Here is a 15,186-nt window from a genome sequence, read left to right as displayed (position 1 = left end):
TATGCAGATGATACCATTTTTATTGAGCCAAACGGAAATGGGGTTAAAAAGGTTAATTGACTCTTTCAATGGCTGTTACACAAAATGGACTTAGAATTAATACAAAAAAACCAAACCTAATGACTGAGAAAAGGGAAACAGAGGATTAAAGAGTGGAATATTAATGGCCTGGTAATTGAAAATGAGAAATGTTATTAATACCTTGGGATTACGTTTGATGACGGACTAAAATTTAGACAACATTTTAATAACCTTGAAGCCAAGGGTGGATCTCTTGCATTTGCCTTCAGGAAACTAAAGACAAATTACTATGCCCTAATTATGATGAGTTGATGAAGGTGATGAGAGCAAAGTTAATTCCATCTTTGGACTATTGCTCACTCATCTTTCGGGGTAAACACGCAAAAGTGCTCGACGATATAGAAATTAGAATTTATAAAGCTGTTTTTAAAATTCCTAAATATATCAGTCGAGCAAACATTAAGATAGGAATTTGGATTAAAAAAAAACAATTTATGGCGCGTCAATCAGCATTTCTGAGGTCCGTAATATCATTAGCCCGCTCGGAGGAAGGATCTGTAGCAAAGCTTTGTTGGCTCGAAATATCAGAAGGAGAATATTAAAAAAACTGGCAGCTCTACCTAACTGAATGCTTATGTAACTTTGATTGCACTAATTTAGAAAATGAAATGAGTAAAGTAGTTTAAAAAAAAAGAAATGAATCAAATGGCCGCACTACTAACTGTCATAGCTGACAAAGAAGAATTAAGGAAAATAAATCATTTCTGGACAATTGCTAATTCCTTTGGTAAGCTGATGCCTCAACCCTATTTAGCGTAGCACTTAAATCCAAAGTTCAAGAACAAATTTATGCACTTAAGGTTGGGGAAGATATCCGACAAAGGATGGCATACCAAAATGGGAAAGTCAATGGCCATCAAGCATTTGTAGGCTCTGTAGGCAAATGGATGAAACAATCCATATAGTCAACTTATGCCCAGCATTGGCAGACATTTGGAAATTCATCCTAAAATCGATCTTTAATGAATTGGGAATTAGAACATGTAGACAAGCAATTATTACCTGTTTGAGTGGGGAGAATATTAAACTTATCTTTTTGTTAAGTTTATTATTGCAGAGAAGAAACTCGAAGGGAGTAGAACGGATAAATAATTGTATTGCGATATAAAATACGTAAAGAAACATAACTTAAGGATCATTGGATGCAAAGTGTTAATTTAGTTTAAGGGACTAGGAGTATATTTTAATATAGTCATGCATATTGCACTTTTCTCATTGCTTGCATATGGAATACAGCTAAATTTTGCATATGCAATTGCAACTGCTAACAAGTCACTTTATGTAAATGCTGCTATACTAGTTCTTGGGGTATTTATAAGCATTTTTAGTAAGTCTTATGTATTTTAATTATTGTGTAATGTATTAATGTCGCATTTTATTATCGTTTTTATATGAATTGCAGCTAAAATTGGTATCTGTAGTTGCAACTGCCAACACAAGTCACTTTATGTAAATGCTGCTATAATAGTTTTTGGGGCAATTATAAGGCTTTTTTTAGTAAGTCTTATGTATTTTAATTATTTGCGTAATGTATAAATCTTTTGATGGAATGGTTATCTACCAATGTATATGCTTGTTTTACTTGGTTGTTTTTATCTTTCCTCACTTGTAATGATTTTAATTAATCAATAAATACTACTACACATACACTACAGTCCACATAGGGTAGCCTGGCACAGAGTAGGAAGGTCTATTCTCAAAGTCAATGTGTTATGCTTGAGTCACACCCTCACAAACCCAGCGCCCATCCACTCAAAAAGACCCTACACCAATTTAGAAAAATACGGTTCACTTTTATAAAAGTTCCATAAGCTTTCTTGTTCCGCTAATCGTATTATAGTTACTCACAACAGGTACCTCCACCACTAATTTCCTGCCCCTCTGTTAATTCAGTAAGGCATTAAATCAATGAATAAAACAAGTACACTTCTTACTTAAAGTTGTACGCCATTCTTGGGCTGTTTAGGTATGGCATCATAGGAAAGTAAAACCTTTTTCATAAAGTCAGGTTAGCAACAACAGCATTAACACAGATTGAAGACCTCTTTTTACAATCTGCTTAGTTAAGTCAAATTAGATGTTCGGTCAATAAGTGCCAGAATTGGTCCCCTAATTTCCCCCCTTTGTTAGGATGGGAACAGGCAGAACTTAATCAGTTATCAGGTATATATTGGTTGTAGATGACTCGCCATACACTGGCACTCAGTTTAACTTTACTGAGCAACAATGGTTCTAGAATTGGTATCCTTCCAGTCTCAAGTTAATTGACTTGCCAAATCAGGCTCTTCGGGCCGGCATGACAGTTTTAAGAGGGCTCATGTGGAGAACTCACCACAAGGCCCTTCAACTTCCGATACCTGGTCCCTCACCAGACCCCAGATCCCTGCTTACTTGGGCGCCTCTGTCCAATTCAGCTGTTTCTAGCAATTGAAGGAGATCGGACTGCACCGTCAGCCCCCTTCTCTCCAGCGACGCCTCCCTCGCAGGCCAGGCTACTCTGCTTTAGAGCCTGCACTGAGGGAAGGACTCACTGGCTCTCTGATACCGCTGGATTCCCCTCGTCAAAACTTCTCCAAGTCGCTTCCGCCGTCTTCTTGGCAAGCCGTGCCACTGGGCAGGCACGGGGGAATAGCAGCACTGGTATTGTGCCGCCCCCTTCTCTTAAGGCAACCGGCGGGCCCTACTCCAGACCCGCTTGTGCGCAGTTAACTTCCTGAGGCCAACCCGCCCCTTTTGGATTGATTAACCCTATACAGGGCCTGCGCAGAACGTGTCCCCACAACTTTACCCTGCCGCCTACTCTGCTTTCGTTCAGCGGCTCCCGGGACCCCTCTATCACCAGCACTTTCCTCTCCTCTGTGGTATGGAGCCTCTACTAACCCTTTTGCCACCACCGTAATCGAGGCTGCAGGACAGGCGACCCTCACTACGGCGGCGACACTACCCTCCGATATGACCTCGGGAGGGGAAGCAGACTTCCTGGCAGCACTTTGAAGCACAGGTGAGGAGAGACAGATTGGACTAATGTAGACTGGTTTTGGACCGGGATAGAGTAACTAGTTCGTTCAGTCCTGTCTCTGCCCTTACGGAGCTCTTCAGAGTTATTAGTCACCTTCACTCCACTGGACAGCGGGACAAAGCTTCCCACACCGCTCCCCCCCCCCCCCCCCCCCCCCCCCCCTCTTCCCCTCCTACGGTCTGTTGTTCTCCTCAGTGCCAGGGGTTGGTCCTTCTAGACTCGTGGACCCTATGAGCAGGGTTATCAGGAACGCAAATAAAGCGGGCCATGTCTATGGGTAGGGGGGGACGATGACTGCAGTAAGGTAGCAACCCTTAAAAAGTAATCAACCCTCTGAGTGTCCTGACCCCCTAGCGCCACAGCCTGCACTCCAACTGGCTCTTGGAAGACAAAATGGCCGCCCAGGTATTGGCCTTATATACCCCTAGTCCCAGGTGTCCAGAATAGGTCAGAAGGTTCTAGATCCCTCACTTTAGTCTATGGGCCAGTTCCTGAGGTAAAAAGAATGTGGCAGTTACAAGCCACCATTTTGTGTGTCTGTGTATTCAGTCAAGAAGCACCTAGGCCTCAAAACGATATAGGGATAAAGTAGCACCTAACCCTAAGGACAACACCAAAAATTCCAGTGGACATAAAAATAAAAAGTTAGGAAGCAATAAGGGGACAAAAATAAATAGGAGGGACCACCCAAAGGGCCGACAGGTCTAATACTTACACTTGGCATGGTCAGACATTTGAAATGTAATTTTAAGAAACCTAATATTGATTTTGCCCTTCATTTTGCTGCGTTGTGTAGGTCACTTTTCTTCTTGTGAGCCTTTCACTTGTAGAAATTAGCCATTTTTGCATGCTGATTTGGGACTTTGCCATACCCATTGTAGCATACTTACTCCCATTGAAGGCCTCTGTTGTTGATCTAATGACCACATTTGGAACTTCCTTGAATTGCCTATATCTAGACAAGTTAGTCTGGGACTAAATACGTAGTTAGAAATTGAATGAATGGCGTTCAGCTAATAGTGAGTCAGAACGCAGTGGGCAGGCTTTTTAAGTGTGCACATGCAGGCACTCATTAAATCATTCTGTGGTAGCTTGTCCACACTTCTGTGTTAACCTCTTGACATCCTAAAAAGATGTATGTACATGATAGTTTCACTATTTGTTATTTCTATAGCAATGTTTTAACTTTGTTCAATGTTTGTGTAGATGATGGTGCTGGAAGTGAGGGAGGTGCTGAAGAGATCACTGGAAGTACCGAACAGATTTCTGGTGGTTTGCCTACCAAATTGCTCTCTTCTACAGTTAAGACAACACACCGAAGATCAAAGTCTTTTAAAGAACATGACCAGTCACCTTTTAGTGAACTTTATGAAATGTTAAAGCATCATATTGACATCAAACCAAAGCAGCAAGATGACGAAAAGGGAAGAGAATTTGCTGAGGCAAATGACCAAAGAAATGTTGGAAATATTCTTCGTGAGAACACAGGTTCCCAAACACCTTCCTCGTCCAGGCGCAGATCTGGGCGAAAAAGTCAAACTAATTTCACGGACGTGCACACTCCACTTGAAAATGTTGAAGAAACTAGTTTTGATTTCTCATCTGAGGTGCGGGTTTCAGCAAGAAGTCCTTTAAGAAGTGGCTTAAGTGCTGCAAGTTACCAATATTCAGGCTTGGATATCACCCCAAAATTTGGCTACAGGGATGAGCGTGGAGGTGGAGTGCCCTCTCCCAATGCAAAGATTTTGGATTTCTCAGCAACTGAGCAACATAAAACTAAAATTACCCGACTGTCTGACTTTAAATTAGGCTCTGTAGGAAAGATAATTGATCAGAACAGTCTTGGAGAAACTAAAACGTCTTATACAAGAGAAGAGTCAGTTACAGTTTGTTCACAACCAGGAAAAACTATTGAAGATGTGCAAACTGTTCGGTATGAAGATTTCATTTTGGAAGACCACAGTGCAAAAGAGAATAGTGGAAAACTTGAAGAAGGAAGTAAGCGGCTTAGTCAACGTAGATCCTTAAGTGCACAACAAGTAGTCACTGAAATTCAAGATGAGTTGTATTCAAATGTAAGTGGGAGTTCTCCGAGAAACAATAGATCTTTTGATGCATCAGAAAGTCCTAACGTGTTGGCAAACACTGTAACACAAAGGGGAAGATCAAGTCTGCATCAAACACCCATGTCTACTAAATATGCATCTGTCTTACCAAGTCCAAGTACTTCTCCTAGACAGAGTGTACCTCTTGGCCAAGAATCTGAAAAAGAAAGTTTGTCTACCCCAGACACTCTTACTGAACAGAAGTCAATCACCCCAAGAAGAGGTAGACCAAGCAGAGGTGAGGCCGCTAAATCTCTCTCAGTTTCACAGGGTCGTAGGAGTTACTCCTTGAGTGAACTAAGTGGTAGACAAAGTATGGATGTTTCATCTCAATCTGGAAATGAAGTAGATATATTGCAGCTTTCGTTTGAGACCCAGGAGTCATCTCACCAAAAATTGTCTTCGCAAAAACGGAGGGGGAGGCCAAGCATGAAGACTACAAAGTCTTCCAGTTCAACAAATAGTGAATACAATCTAGAACAGACTAAAGCAGGTGAAACACCAGAGATGTCAGAAAATAAACCAAAAGGGAGGCGAAGTGTTTACCTAGATACTAAACAGTTGGCTACACCAGAGCAAGAACGTAAACCCAGAAGTGTCTCCTTGGGTAGCACAAGGGTTTTTTCTGAACTGCATGTAGAAAAGACCACTAACTTTGACCATTCCCCTCCCAAAAGAGGTCGATTTGTTAAGGGACAGACTCCTAAGTCTACTTCAAAATCTCCGATTAGGACATCGAGTAAAAATACAGAACAGCAGAGTGTGCTTTTAACTCCAAAAGGTAGTACAAGTGTCACCCAGACTCCTAATTCTGGAGATGGCCACACTGAGCAGAAATCCTCATCTGCAACACGAAGAGGTAGACCAAGAATTCATTCTCCTGAACAGACTTCTCTTTTGCCTCCTAGTTCCCCTCTTTCTCTGCAGTCAACACCAATGCATACACCACAGAGAGGCAGACCAAGGAAGACTCCAAAATCGTCCTCTCTATCACCCCATCCTGAGAGTTTTCACAGTGATGATGCCGTGGAAACGAAAGATTCCACTCTCCCTGAATCACAGAATTCCTTGGTTAAAAGGGGCAGGGGTAGGCCAAGCAAGGGCAAAACCCCTATATCCACTTCTGTTTCTCCCTACCGTGCTTCCCCCAAAAGTATTGGTGCATCTGACAGCCATGTGGTGCTTTCAACACTGGTCAGTGGTCGAACGCCGAAATCTGGTCCTAAGGAAGAGCCATCTACACCAGCACCCTCATCTGAGCAAAGTTTCTCTCCGACCCGAAGAGGTAAGACTCAGACTACAGTCTCACCCCATCGACTTCATGCTTTACAGTCTACACCAGTGAACAGTTCTGAATCTGGAGAAAATGTAGTCTCTGAAAAAAAGAGAGGCAGACCTAGTAAGGCAAAGACTCCCAAATCTGTGTCCCCCCATTCTAGTGAGTCTGTGGACCCTACATCTAGGGAAACTTCTGTTTCACCTCGTCGAACAAGGACACCCATGTTTTCTCAGTCTACTGCAGTTGATACTACAATAACACCAGAGAAGTCTCTTGCTGCGCAAAGAGGCAGCAAAAGCACAGACCAGACTAATACATCCTCATCCATGCCACATTCTGTGTCATCCCCCAGACAAAATGCATCTTTGTCCAGCAATTCTGATGGAGTTGATACTGTGGAGCTTCAGACGCCATCTCCTAGGCCTCGAGGTAGACCACGTAAAGCTGAGACTCCAAAATCACCGGATCATAAAATAACTCCGATACAGTCTACACCAATGACAATTGAGACTAAGGTGACCTTGCTTTCTCAAGAGAAAACTAACCATAACCCTTCTCCAAAACGTAGTCCAGTAAGCTCTTCTGAAGCTCTATTTTCTTATGGTGAGAAGAATGTTTTTTCTGTGACACGAAAAGGTAGGCAGAGTATTGCTCGGTCTCCAAAATCAATCTCTTCAACCCTTATAGTTTCACCTCTTTCTGTTCAGTCTGTGCCGGTAAATATAAACTCTGCTGAACAGAATGTGTCCCCTGCTGCACGAAGAGGTAGAACCAGTATGCAGCAGACTCCAAAATTAAGCTCTGTTTCTCCACCACATAGAAGTTCCCCACGAACATCTGAAATCCACCTAACAGAACAAAAATTGCCATCTTCAAAACGTAGCAGTCCAGACAGGACTCCCAAGTCTGCATCAGTGTCACATATTCGTGGAAGTTCTAGTTTAGGTGAACACACATCATTCGATGTACTTGACACTTCAGCTACAAAAAAGTCCTCCCCAGCAAGACGTAGGTCAGGTGCTGCTGTTCATCAAGATGGGAACGTTGTGACTGCTTCAGTGGAAGATTCGAGTAGCGCAGCAGAGTCTAAGAGGGTTTCACCAAGAAGGCATTCTGGAAAAGTCCATACTTCTGAAGTTGGTGAGTGTTGCTATTGGTCGCTTTTTAAATTTGTATGTCAATTTGGTGTTTATCATACTTTAGATCACCTAGAGGGCTGCAGCTAATTGGATTCGAGCTAGTCTATACAAGTTAATATCTGGATTTATCCAGTCTTTGCCTACACAACATTTGTTAAAATATGCCTGCTTCTTATCCGATCTGGCTGCAGCCGTACTTTCCTTTAATTCCATGATTAATATCTTAGTCAGTTTTTTTTTCATCTTCACAAGACTGTTTAATTCATGTCTTTATTTGCATACTAGTTGAGGTTGCTACTTTCCCTAGAGAAGCCTTGCAGAAAGTTTTGTAGAGGTTTTTTAAGGGGCGGGGTGGTAATCCCACCCCACACACATCTTGTGTTGGCTTGTTTATCACAGACCTGACTTCTTCCTGCCTATACCAACTCCACTGAATCCTCATTGAAATGTCTAAAGCTTAAGTATCCCTGGGTACCTAGGGTATGGGAGCTGAAGAGGACCCCTGTGACCACCTCACTGGGATCATGCCCTTGCAGCTTGCATGCCACTTTGACACTGAGGTGAAAAACAACAAAGTTGACATAGCACCCTACCTGGGTGCCCTGCCAGCCAGCACTGCCTGATTGTATAGGTAAGTCACCCCTTTGGCAGATACCCTGCCGTACAGCCCTAAGGCAGGTTGCACTATACCACTGGTGAGGGCATATCTGCATGAGTAGTTATGCCCCAACAATACGAGTCAATTCTTGAAAATTGTAGGTGCCCGGGAAGCCGTAAGGAGTACAAGGGCTGGAAAGTCAACAACTCCAGTTCCCCAGCACCATAATGGCTTCACTGAAACCAGGGGTGTTGGGTACCAAATCAACTCCTTGTTATAAATCCACACTTATGCCAGAGTGACATTTATTTCAACATGTACTTGGATGGCACCTCGGAGGTAGCCCCTGACTGGCTTTAGGAAGCCTGCTGTTTCTGTAATACAATAGAATCCGCAACTACCATACCAGGGTATATTTCATGGTCCCTAAGAGGATGCTGTTTCTAGACTCCCGGGAGAGCTTCTGCTCTCAGGTGCCTGAAGCAATGCACATCCTGGGTGGAGGTTTCACACCACCTCCCTCAGGATGGGCCCAGTGCTCGAAGGGGAAGCATTAAAGGTCTGCCACCTTTGTAATGTGACCCCAGCTGATGACAGCCCCTGTTTTACTTTATGCAAGAAAACTGGCAGGAAAACTCTGAAAGACTAGGTGTGCCTCTTAGCCGCCTTCAACCCTCAGGTGGAGGAGGTGAAGTGCACTTTTCAGTCCCTCCATCTTGAGTATGAGGGGACTATTCCAATCGGGGCTGAATTGTGGCCCCTCCCACAGGAGGCTGGCATGACTGAGGCTGTAGTCACCCCAGGTAAAGTGCCTATTAGCCCTACCTGCTACTTTCTAAATCTGGTATTTAGAAGGCTATCTCAGACCTTCAACTAGTTCTGTGGAAGCTGACCCTGCAAAGGAGCCTGAAGGTGACTGCCTTGGCCCCAGCTCTATTGGCCTGGCTCCAGCTTCAAAGAGCTTGCAAAAAAAAGGCGACCCACCTTGCACCGACCTGTGTACATTGAGCGCTGTACGCTTTTGGGGGGCCACTGGTCTCTGCATGGTATAACCACCTAGTGGCATAACGTATAGAGCCTGCTTTCTATTCCTAGAAGACCTAGCCTACTGGCTCCTATATCTTTTCTCAGTCTTTCAGAACCACAGGGAGCAGGTCACTCATTTATTTGAATCCAGTTTGGAGACTGCTGTAATCCTGCATCTCCGACAAATAAATCAACAGGATAGGGCCTGATTTCATATTCTGGGTGTTGCTTCGTACCATACATTCTGCAAGTGTTGAATATTTCAAAGTATGTGATGACCAGGACAGCTAATTTAAAATCCCAATAGGTGATGGGTAACTGGTGCACCTGGTTGCAAACAGACTTAATCACTGCTCCAGTGCTAACTCTCTGGTCTTCAAATGATCTGTAAGTAACTGTTTATCTAATACCTTTCTGGAATGAAAGGTGATGGGTCAATCTGAAGTGCCCTCGATTTATCTGGTAAGGGGATGTCTCCTCAGGATGTGTAGTTAGGGTTCCACTCCTGGTTGATTGCCCTACACAGCTGGTGTGCCTGTATCCTGGATGCTTCAGCACTGGTAGTCTTATCGGGCGTCCCTTCGCTGCTTGCTGGGTACCTCTGTTCAGCTAGGATCCTTTTCATCTGTTATAAGGGGCTGACTGGTGCAATTTGCTGCCAAGCTGCTCCGTTTTCAAAACTCATGAAAGTAAATGTATTTGATTTCAAGCTCCAATGATGTACACTTTCTTTAAATCATAATTGGCAAATCCAGTATTTCAGAAAAGGCAATAGCTATTAGATACACCCATCTTTGTTGGAAATGTCTGCGGAGATGCTGCAACTTCCTTCATTGGAAGAAAAATAGCACTTCACAAGTCCTAGCTAATAAATTGTAGCCCATTGCTGTCTCCTATTTAGTTCTTACACAGCTACCATTCATTATTTGTAGTTCAAGTTGGGTACTTTCCCTTTTCAGATTGGTCTTTTTTCTCTCTGATTTACAGTTTGTATCAATATTTAAGTGAACTGCTATACTCGCACTAAGTCTATTCTTGCTATGACAAATGGTAACCTGTGATCTGATTACCTATTAGATTTAATGCTCTCATTGATACAGAAGTATGTTATGTAACTAATACTCGGATACTTTTCCAACTTTTTGCTGCCTTGTTGTGCCCTGAAAGCTTTTAAGAGCTAACAAGCTGCTTGAAAAACGTATGGTTTATTTATCTTTGTAATACATTTTTGAATGGGTTTATTTTCAAGAAGAGGCCAAGAAGTCGCCGAAAAAGCGCAGAAGTGGAGAGCTTGATCCATTACCTGAACCCCCGATGAAAAGAAAGAGGGTCTCGTTTGGCGGCCATCTGAGCCCTGAATTATTTGATAAGAGATTACCTCCAAATTCTCCCCTCCGGAAGGGTGCAACTCCAGCAAGATTGAGTTTACAGTTTTCAAACACGCCTCGTGCTGTTATAAGAAAAAGCTTTGGGAGCCGTCATGCTGTTATCCAGGTACTTGTTAAGAAGTTTTATTTTATTAAACCCCTGTTTTCAGTTATATTTTAATTGTTTTACTGCAGATCACATTGCTTTTTCAAGAGCCATTTGCTTGTCTCTCCCAATAGTTGCAAAAAACTACTCTTGGCAAGAATTTGACATGGTTGGGTAGTTAATTGCTACACAGAATTGCTTTTTCATGCCAGTTTATTTTTAACTCCTCTCAGTGGTTCCCACCATCCTACTCCTTTTAAAAAACAAAACGGCGCCCAGTCATCCTTTTATTTTTCCTGCAATAGTAAACACTGGGGAAAGCCAGTTTTGCCAGTGCTTGTTTAGGATGGACCTACATGTCAGTGGTCTGCAGACTACTTTTTGAGGTGCATAATTGACTTAAATTTGCTTTAGTCTATGGTATAGTAGTCTTGTGCGCAGGCTGAGGTCCATCTTTCATGTTAAGCTGTAGTTCGTTTTTGAAGCTGTAGACTGCCGCTTTTTGTGTGGGGAGGGTTTAAATGGTACCCAGTGTCCTGAAATGGAAGTTGCAAGAATTTTCTATTGCAGCAAACCTAAATTGTTGAGGTCAGTGGGCTGCATCTTCTACTAGTGACTGGTCATCAGTATGTCCACTAGATTGTCTTGTTAAAAATTCTCATGAGAACTTATAAGAGGTGCGACTGCTGTTAGATGGCAAATACTGTATACAGTGAACCACTTGACTAAGGTGTTCATCCTTGCTGCTTAACGTTTAGCCAGTTGTGTGAAGTTCATGGACATTGTCTTGGTTCTGCATGAAAATCCAGAGTTTCAACTCCTACAGTACTGAGTTTGGGCACTTAAGCATGTCTCATAAATGCACAAAAGTGTTACACGCTAAAGAGCTTACTCTACCATTGCTACATATGATCTGAAAGAAGGTCTTTACTCCTAATATGTGGTGCTTATTTAAGCTAGGATAATAGTCAAGTTTGATCTGGCAAGGTTGTGCAGAGACATTCACAAGCAGAATTGACCTAAACCAGGCTTTTGCACATTTGCTTTAAACCATTGATCTTTATGGCAGTCTGCTCCCTGTGCTGTCTCTCAAAACGTTGCTCAGCTTTATAGCCAAATGCTTGGTGGTTTGTGATCTTTGGAGAGATATGGCCGGGTCTGGCTGTTGCTAATGCCTCTAACCGGATAGTTTTTAGGCTGAACAAAGCCTGCCTACCACAGCAGCTTTCATACCTGGAAAGTGTTACTGCGAGATGCTTATGTTAAGGCTGTTGCTGTAAGAATTACTTTGTTGCTGCACCGGTATGCTGTTTTGCAGGTGTCTACCACACTTGTGGACATGTACAAGATGCAGCTGTGGATTACTAGCTTATACTGTAAAAGTGGTTCTCCAACATTGTATTTTTAGAATTTCTCAGAAACCCTCCTGACCTCTCTAAGTTGTTTTGTAAGATTTGTTTCTGGTCTTTCATGTTTATTGCATGGTCAGTCTGTGCCTCCTTACAGACCTCAACCTCTGGAGGACTTGGCACTTGGTTAACAGGAACACATGACAGAAGTGTATGACCTATATGGTAGGTACCACATTGTACTGGATAACTGCTTACAGAACCCTTTAGCACCTGCCCGGATGTGTTCAGTATGGTAGCACTGGTTGCCCAAAAAGTTTAACCATTGTAGGGCTGCAAAGAAAAACAAAGTGTTTTAAAGTGAGCAAGGTGGTGCTAGGGGCATTTTAATCCTTGACCGCTTGTGGCATGCAAAAATAAAGGGGACTTTGAGGTACTAAATGTCAATCAAGATTAAACTAGTATACAATAAAACATGAGAATTTCTCATGATAGTCCATATTAATCGATGATCAGGACAGTTACTCGCACATGGTGATCAAAGAGCAAACAATAATTTGCTTCAACAAAAAACGTTCTAATGTTGCAGGGATTCTGTGGTCCTGTAAGGGGAATGACCGCTTCAAGTTGGTCTACTATATGGGCAATCCTAAATGGAATTTCCTCACGATTAGAGGGTGTTTTGTCCATGGCTTTATCAGAGGGTAGTGTTTAGCCTTTATTGTACACACTTGGGCAAAAAATGTCACACACCAAGACTGATCTCAGACCAATTTGTTTGTATAACATTCGTATTTACTTATATATTTTCCTATAAGCAAGCCTGGCACAGGTAAGTGTAATGGTACTTTTTCAAGGCAGGTTGCACAATACAAGCAGGTTTTTGTATATTTGCAGGAATTATCGGTTTACAGGTAAGCACTTGGTTGTGGTTTGGTTTCTGAGGTTAGAACCATAGTTCACCCATGTTCACGGATGCACTCTCAAAGCACCCTCAGCGGCACTAGGGTGGCCAGGTGCAGAGTGCTGAGGCCCAATGTTATCCAGTGGGGGATAGTGGGGGCCTCTGATTGGGGTCTGCTCCCGAGCAGGCCACAAGATGGTTGTAGGAGCAAAGCTCCAGGTGTTAGGCTCAGGGCAAAGGAGGACCTGATTAAGCACACTAGGTGCAGCCACAGGGGCGGCTGGGTGCAGGGTGCTGGTTTGGCGTCGTGGCCCTGTTTGTTTCAATGCGGATTCTCCGGTTTCAACAAAGACTGCAGTCTCTGATGAAGATCTTCTGGAGGCGACCACCAGTTGGAGAGGTAAGCCTGGGGATGCTGGGGACATAGACGTTTGGCCACCCAAGGCCGTGGGACATCAGGCTACAGGCGTTTGTTGGAGACTTGAGGCAGGTCAGGGATCACTAGATCCTAGGTCTGGATTGCCGGGGAGACATCCTCCTTGTGTTGGGCCACTGTATCTCGGACCTGGTCTGTGGGTGAGCAAATCCAGTGCTCACTGGACAAAGTCTTGGTTTGGGAAGGCAGGGCAGGTCCTCTGGGTTCTTGGGGGCTGCTGGCTGCAGAACATGCCAGGATTTCGCTGGAGCAGGTTTGAGGTGGGGACAGGCTGGTAGGTTCTGGGGATAAGTGGATGGGTAAGTCCATGTTGTGTTACGTGTGCATGGACAGCAGGTCTGCAATTCACAGGATGTGGCGCAGTCATAAAACAGCAGAATGGAGAAAATTTGAAACACTAAATGGGTGTAGTCGTCCTTTTTTAAATTTCTGACTGGAGTTTTATTCCCAAATTCCATAGACTTCTGTAGTGAAAGGTTTAAGGGTATTGTGAACACGCCCAAGCACTGTTCAGGAGACCGTGAATAAGGACCAGTCCAAACTGAAACCATGTTGCAGGATTTCTGCTCCGAAACAGAACTGTGCCTGGGATCACGGGACATCTGCATGTGAGGACTGTCACCTTACCACATCAGTTCCTATTGGCCCAAATCCAAACTTATTTTCCTGCCCTCCAAACCTTGGTAACTTAGCACCCCGGAACTCAACACTGAACTCTCTGGATTTGCAGTGATAGGTCATCACCTTTAGTTCTTTCTCACGTGGCTACAATGAAAGGAAAGAGACCTGAAGAAGGCTTAGAATATTTATTAAATCTAACTTGCTTAATCATGAAAAAATGCCTGTTGCAGCGATTGACTAATCGCCTTAAGCCAACCCTTACTATGTAAATATAGTATTGTACTAAAGATCTCTGGGATTGGTGCCGACCACATAGTTGATCTACATCTCGGGGGTGTAGCTAGTTCGTCTTGGGGCCTTTTTTCGGCAAGCCTAGTTTTGCTCTGTTTTTAGTTCTGCAAGTCTTGGCTTGCATGGCAAGATTTGTTCTGTTTGGAAAACAGCAGCTGGATCTCTGTCTAGGTGTTAGTGTCCTATCACTGAGAAAAGCAGGGCACAGTGTTCGGCTGTGCACTTTGTAGAGGCAGAATCCCTACAGAAGAGCTAAATATCAAAACGTGCATCGTATTTTAAAAAAGTGTGGCACAAAAACAACCATGTTACTGTGCAACGAGTGCAAAGCAAAAGTGGCCTATTTATGTAGGGAGGCTAACATAAGGAAAAAGTACAGTGGGCCCTTTAGGGGTACTCCTGATAATAGCAGCAGCATATTATCATACACCTAATTCAAATGTAAATTTTCCCCAGGAGTATTGACATTTATTGAACCGTTCCTAGTGTTATCAACCTTCATTACTGTGTGGTGAAGTCGCATGTAATAGTTTGAGACAAATTTGTATTCTAAAGTACAGTGGACAAAGGAGTTTTATTGGTTGTGTGTCTGAAGTTTGGAGTGAATTTTCCATGGGTGGTTTTACTGTTTGTATCTACCTCTGTTCTCCTCCTACAAAATGATTGTGAGGATAATTTTGATTGAAGGTCCCTTCTCCAGGTATCTGAAAGGTTGCTGAATAGCAACTTGATTATCTCGGGATGTATATAGTATTGTTTTACAGACCACTTGTGGGAACAGGATCGTATGTGGACTATGGCCTCCTGATCAAGTCACGGATGGAATGGGGTAAATATATGTATTAGCTCACTCTGCGTTCAAAGC

The 15,186-nt window shown here is 43.2% G+C and overlaps 1 protein-coding gene across 1 annotated transcript in view; it reads left to right on the top strand.

The window, feature by feature from the left end:
* LOC147711837 (uncharacterized) overlaps positions 1 to 15,186 on the top strand; it is a 92,826-nt gene that overhangs the window by 15,602 nt on the left and 62,038 nt on the right. Inside the window, 2 exon segments of the mRNA XM_086922565.1 lie at positions 4,307 to 7,624; positions 10,497 to 10,741. Of these exon segments, the coding sequence (XP_086778691.1) occupies positions 4,307 to 7,624; positions 10,497 to 10,741 (3,563 nt within the window).

The sequence above is a fragment of the Lissotriton vulgaris genome, chromosome 5 (genome assembly GCF_964263255.1).
Source record: "Lissotriton vulgaris chromosome 5, aLisVul1.2, whole genome shotgun sequence".
NCBI classification, from domain to species: domain Eukaryota; kingdom Metazoa; phylum Chordata; class Amphibia; order Caudata; family Salamandridae; genus Lissotriton; species Lissotriton vulgaris.
This window is presented reverse-complemented; position numbering and strand designations above follow the sequence as displayed.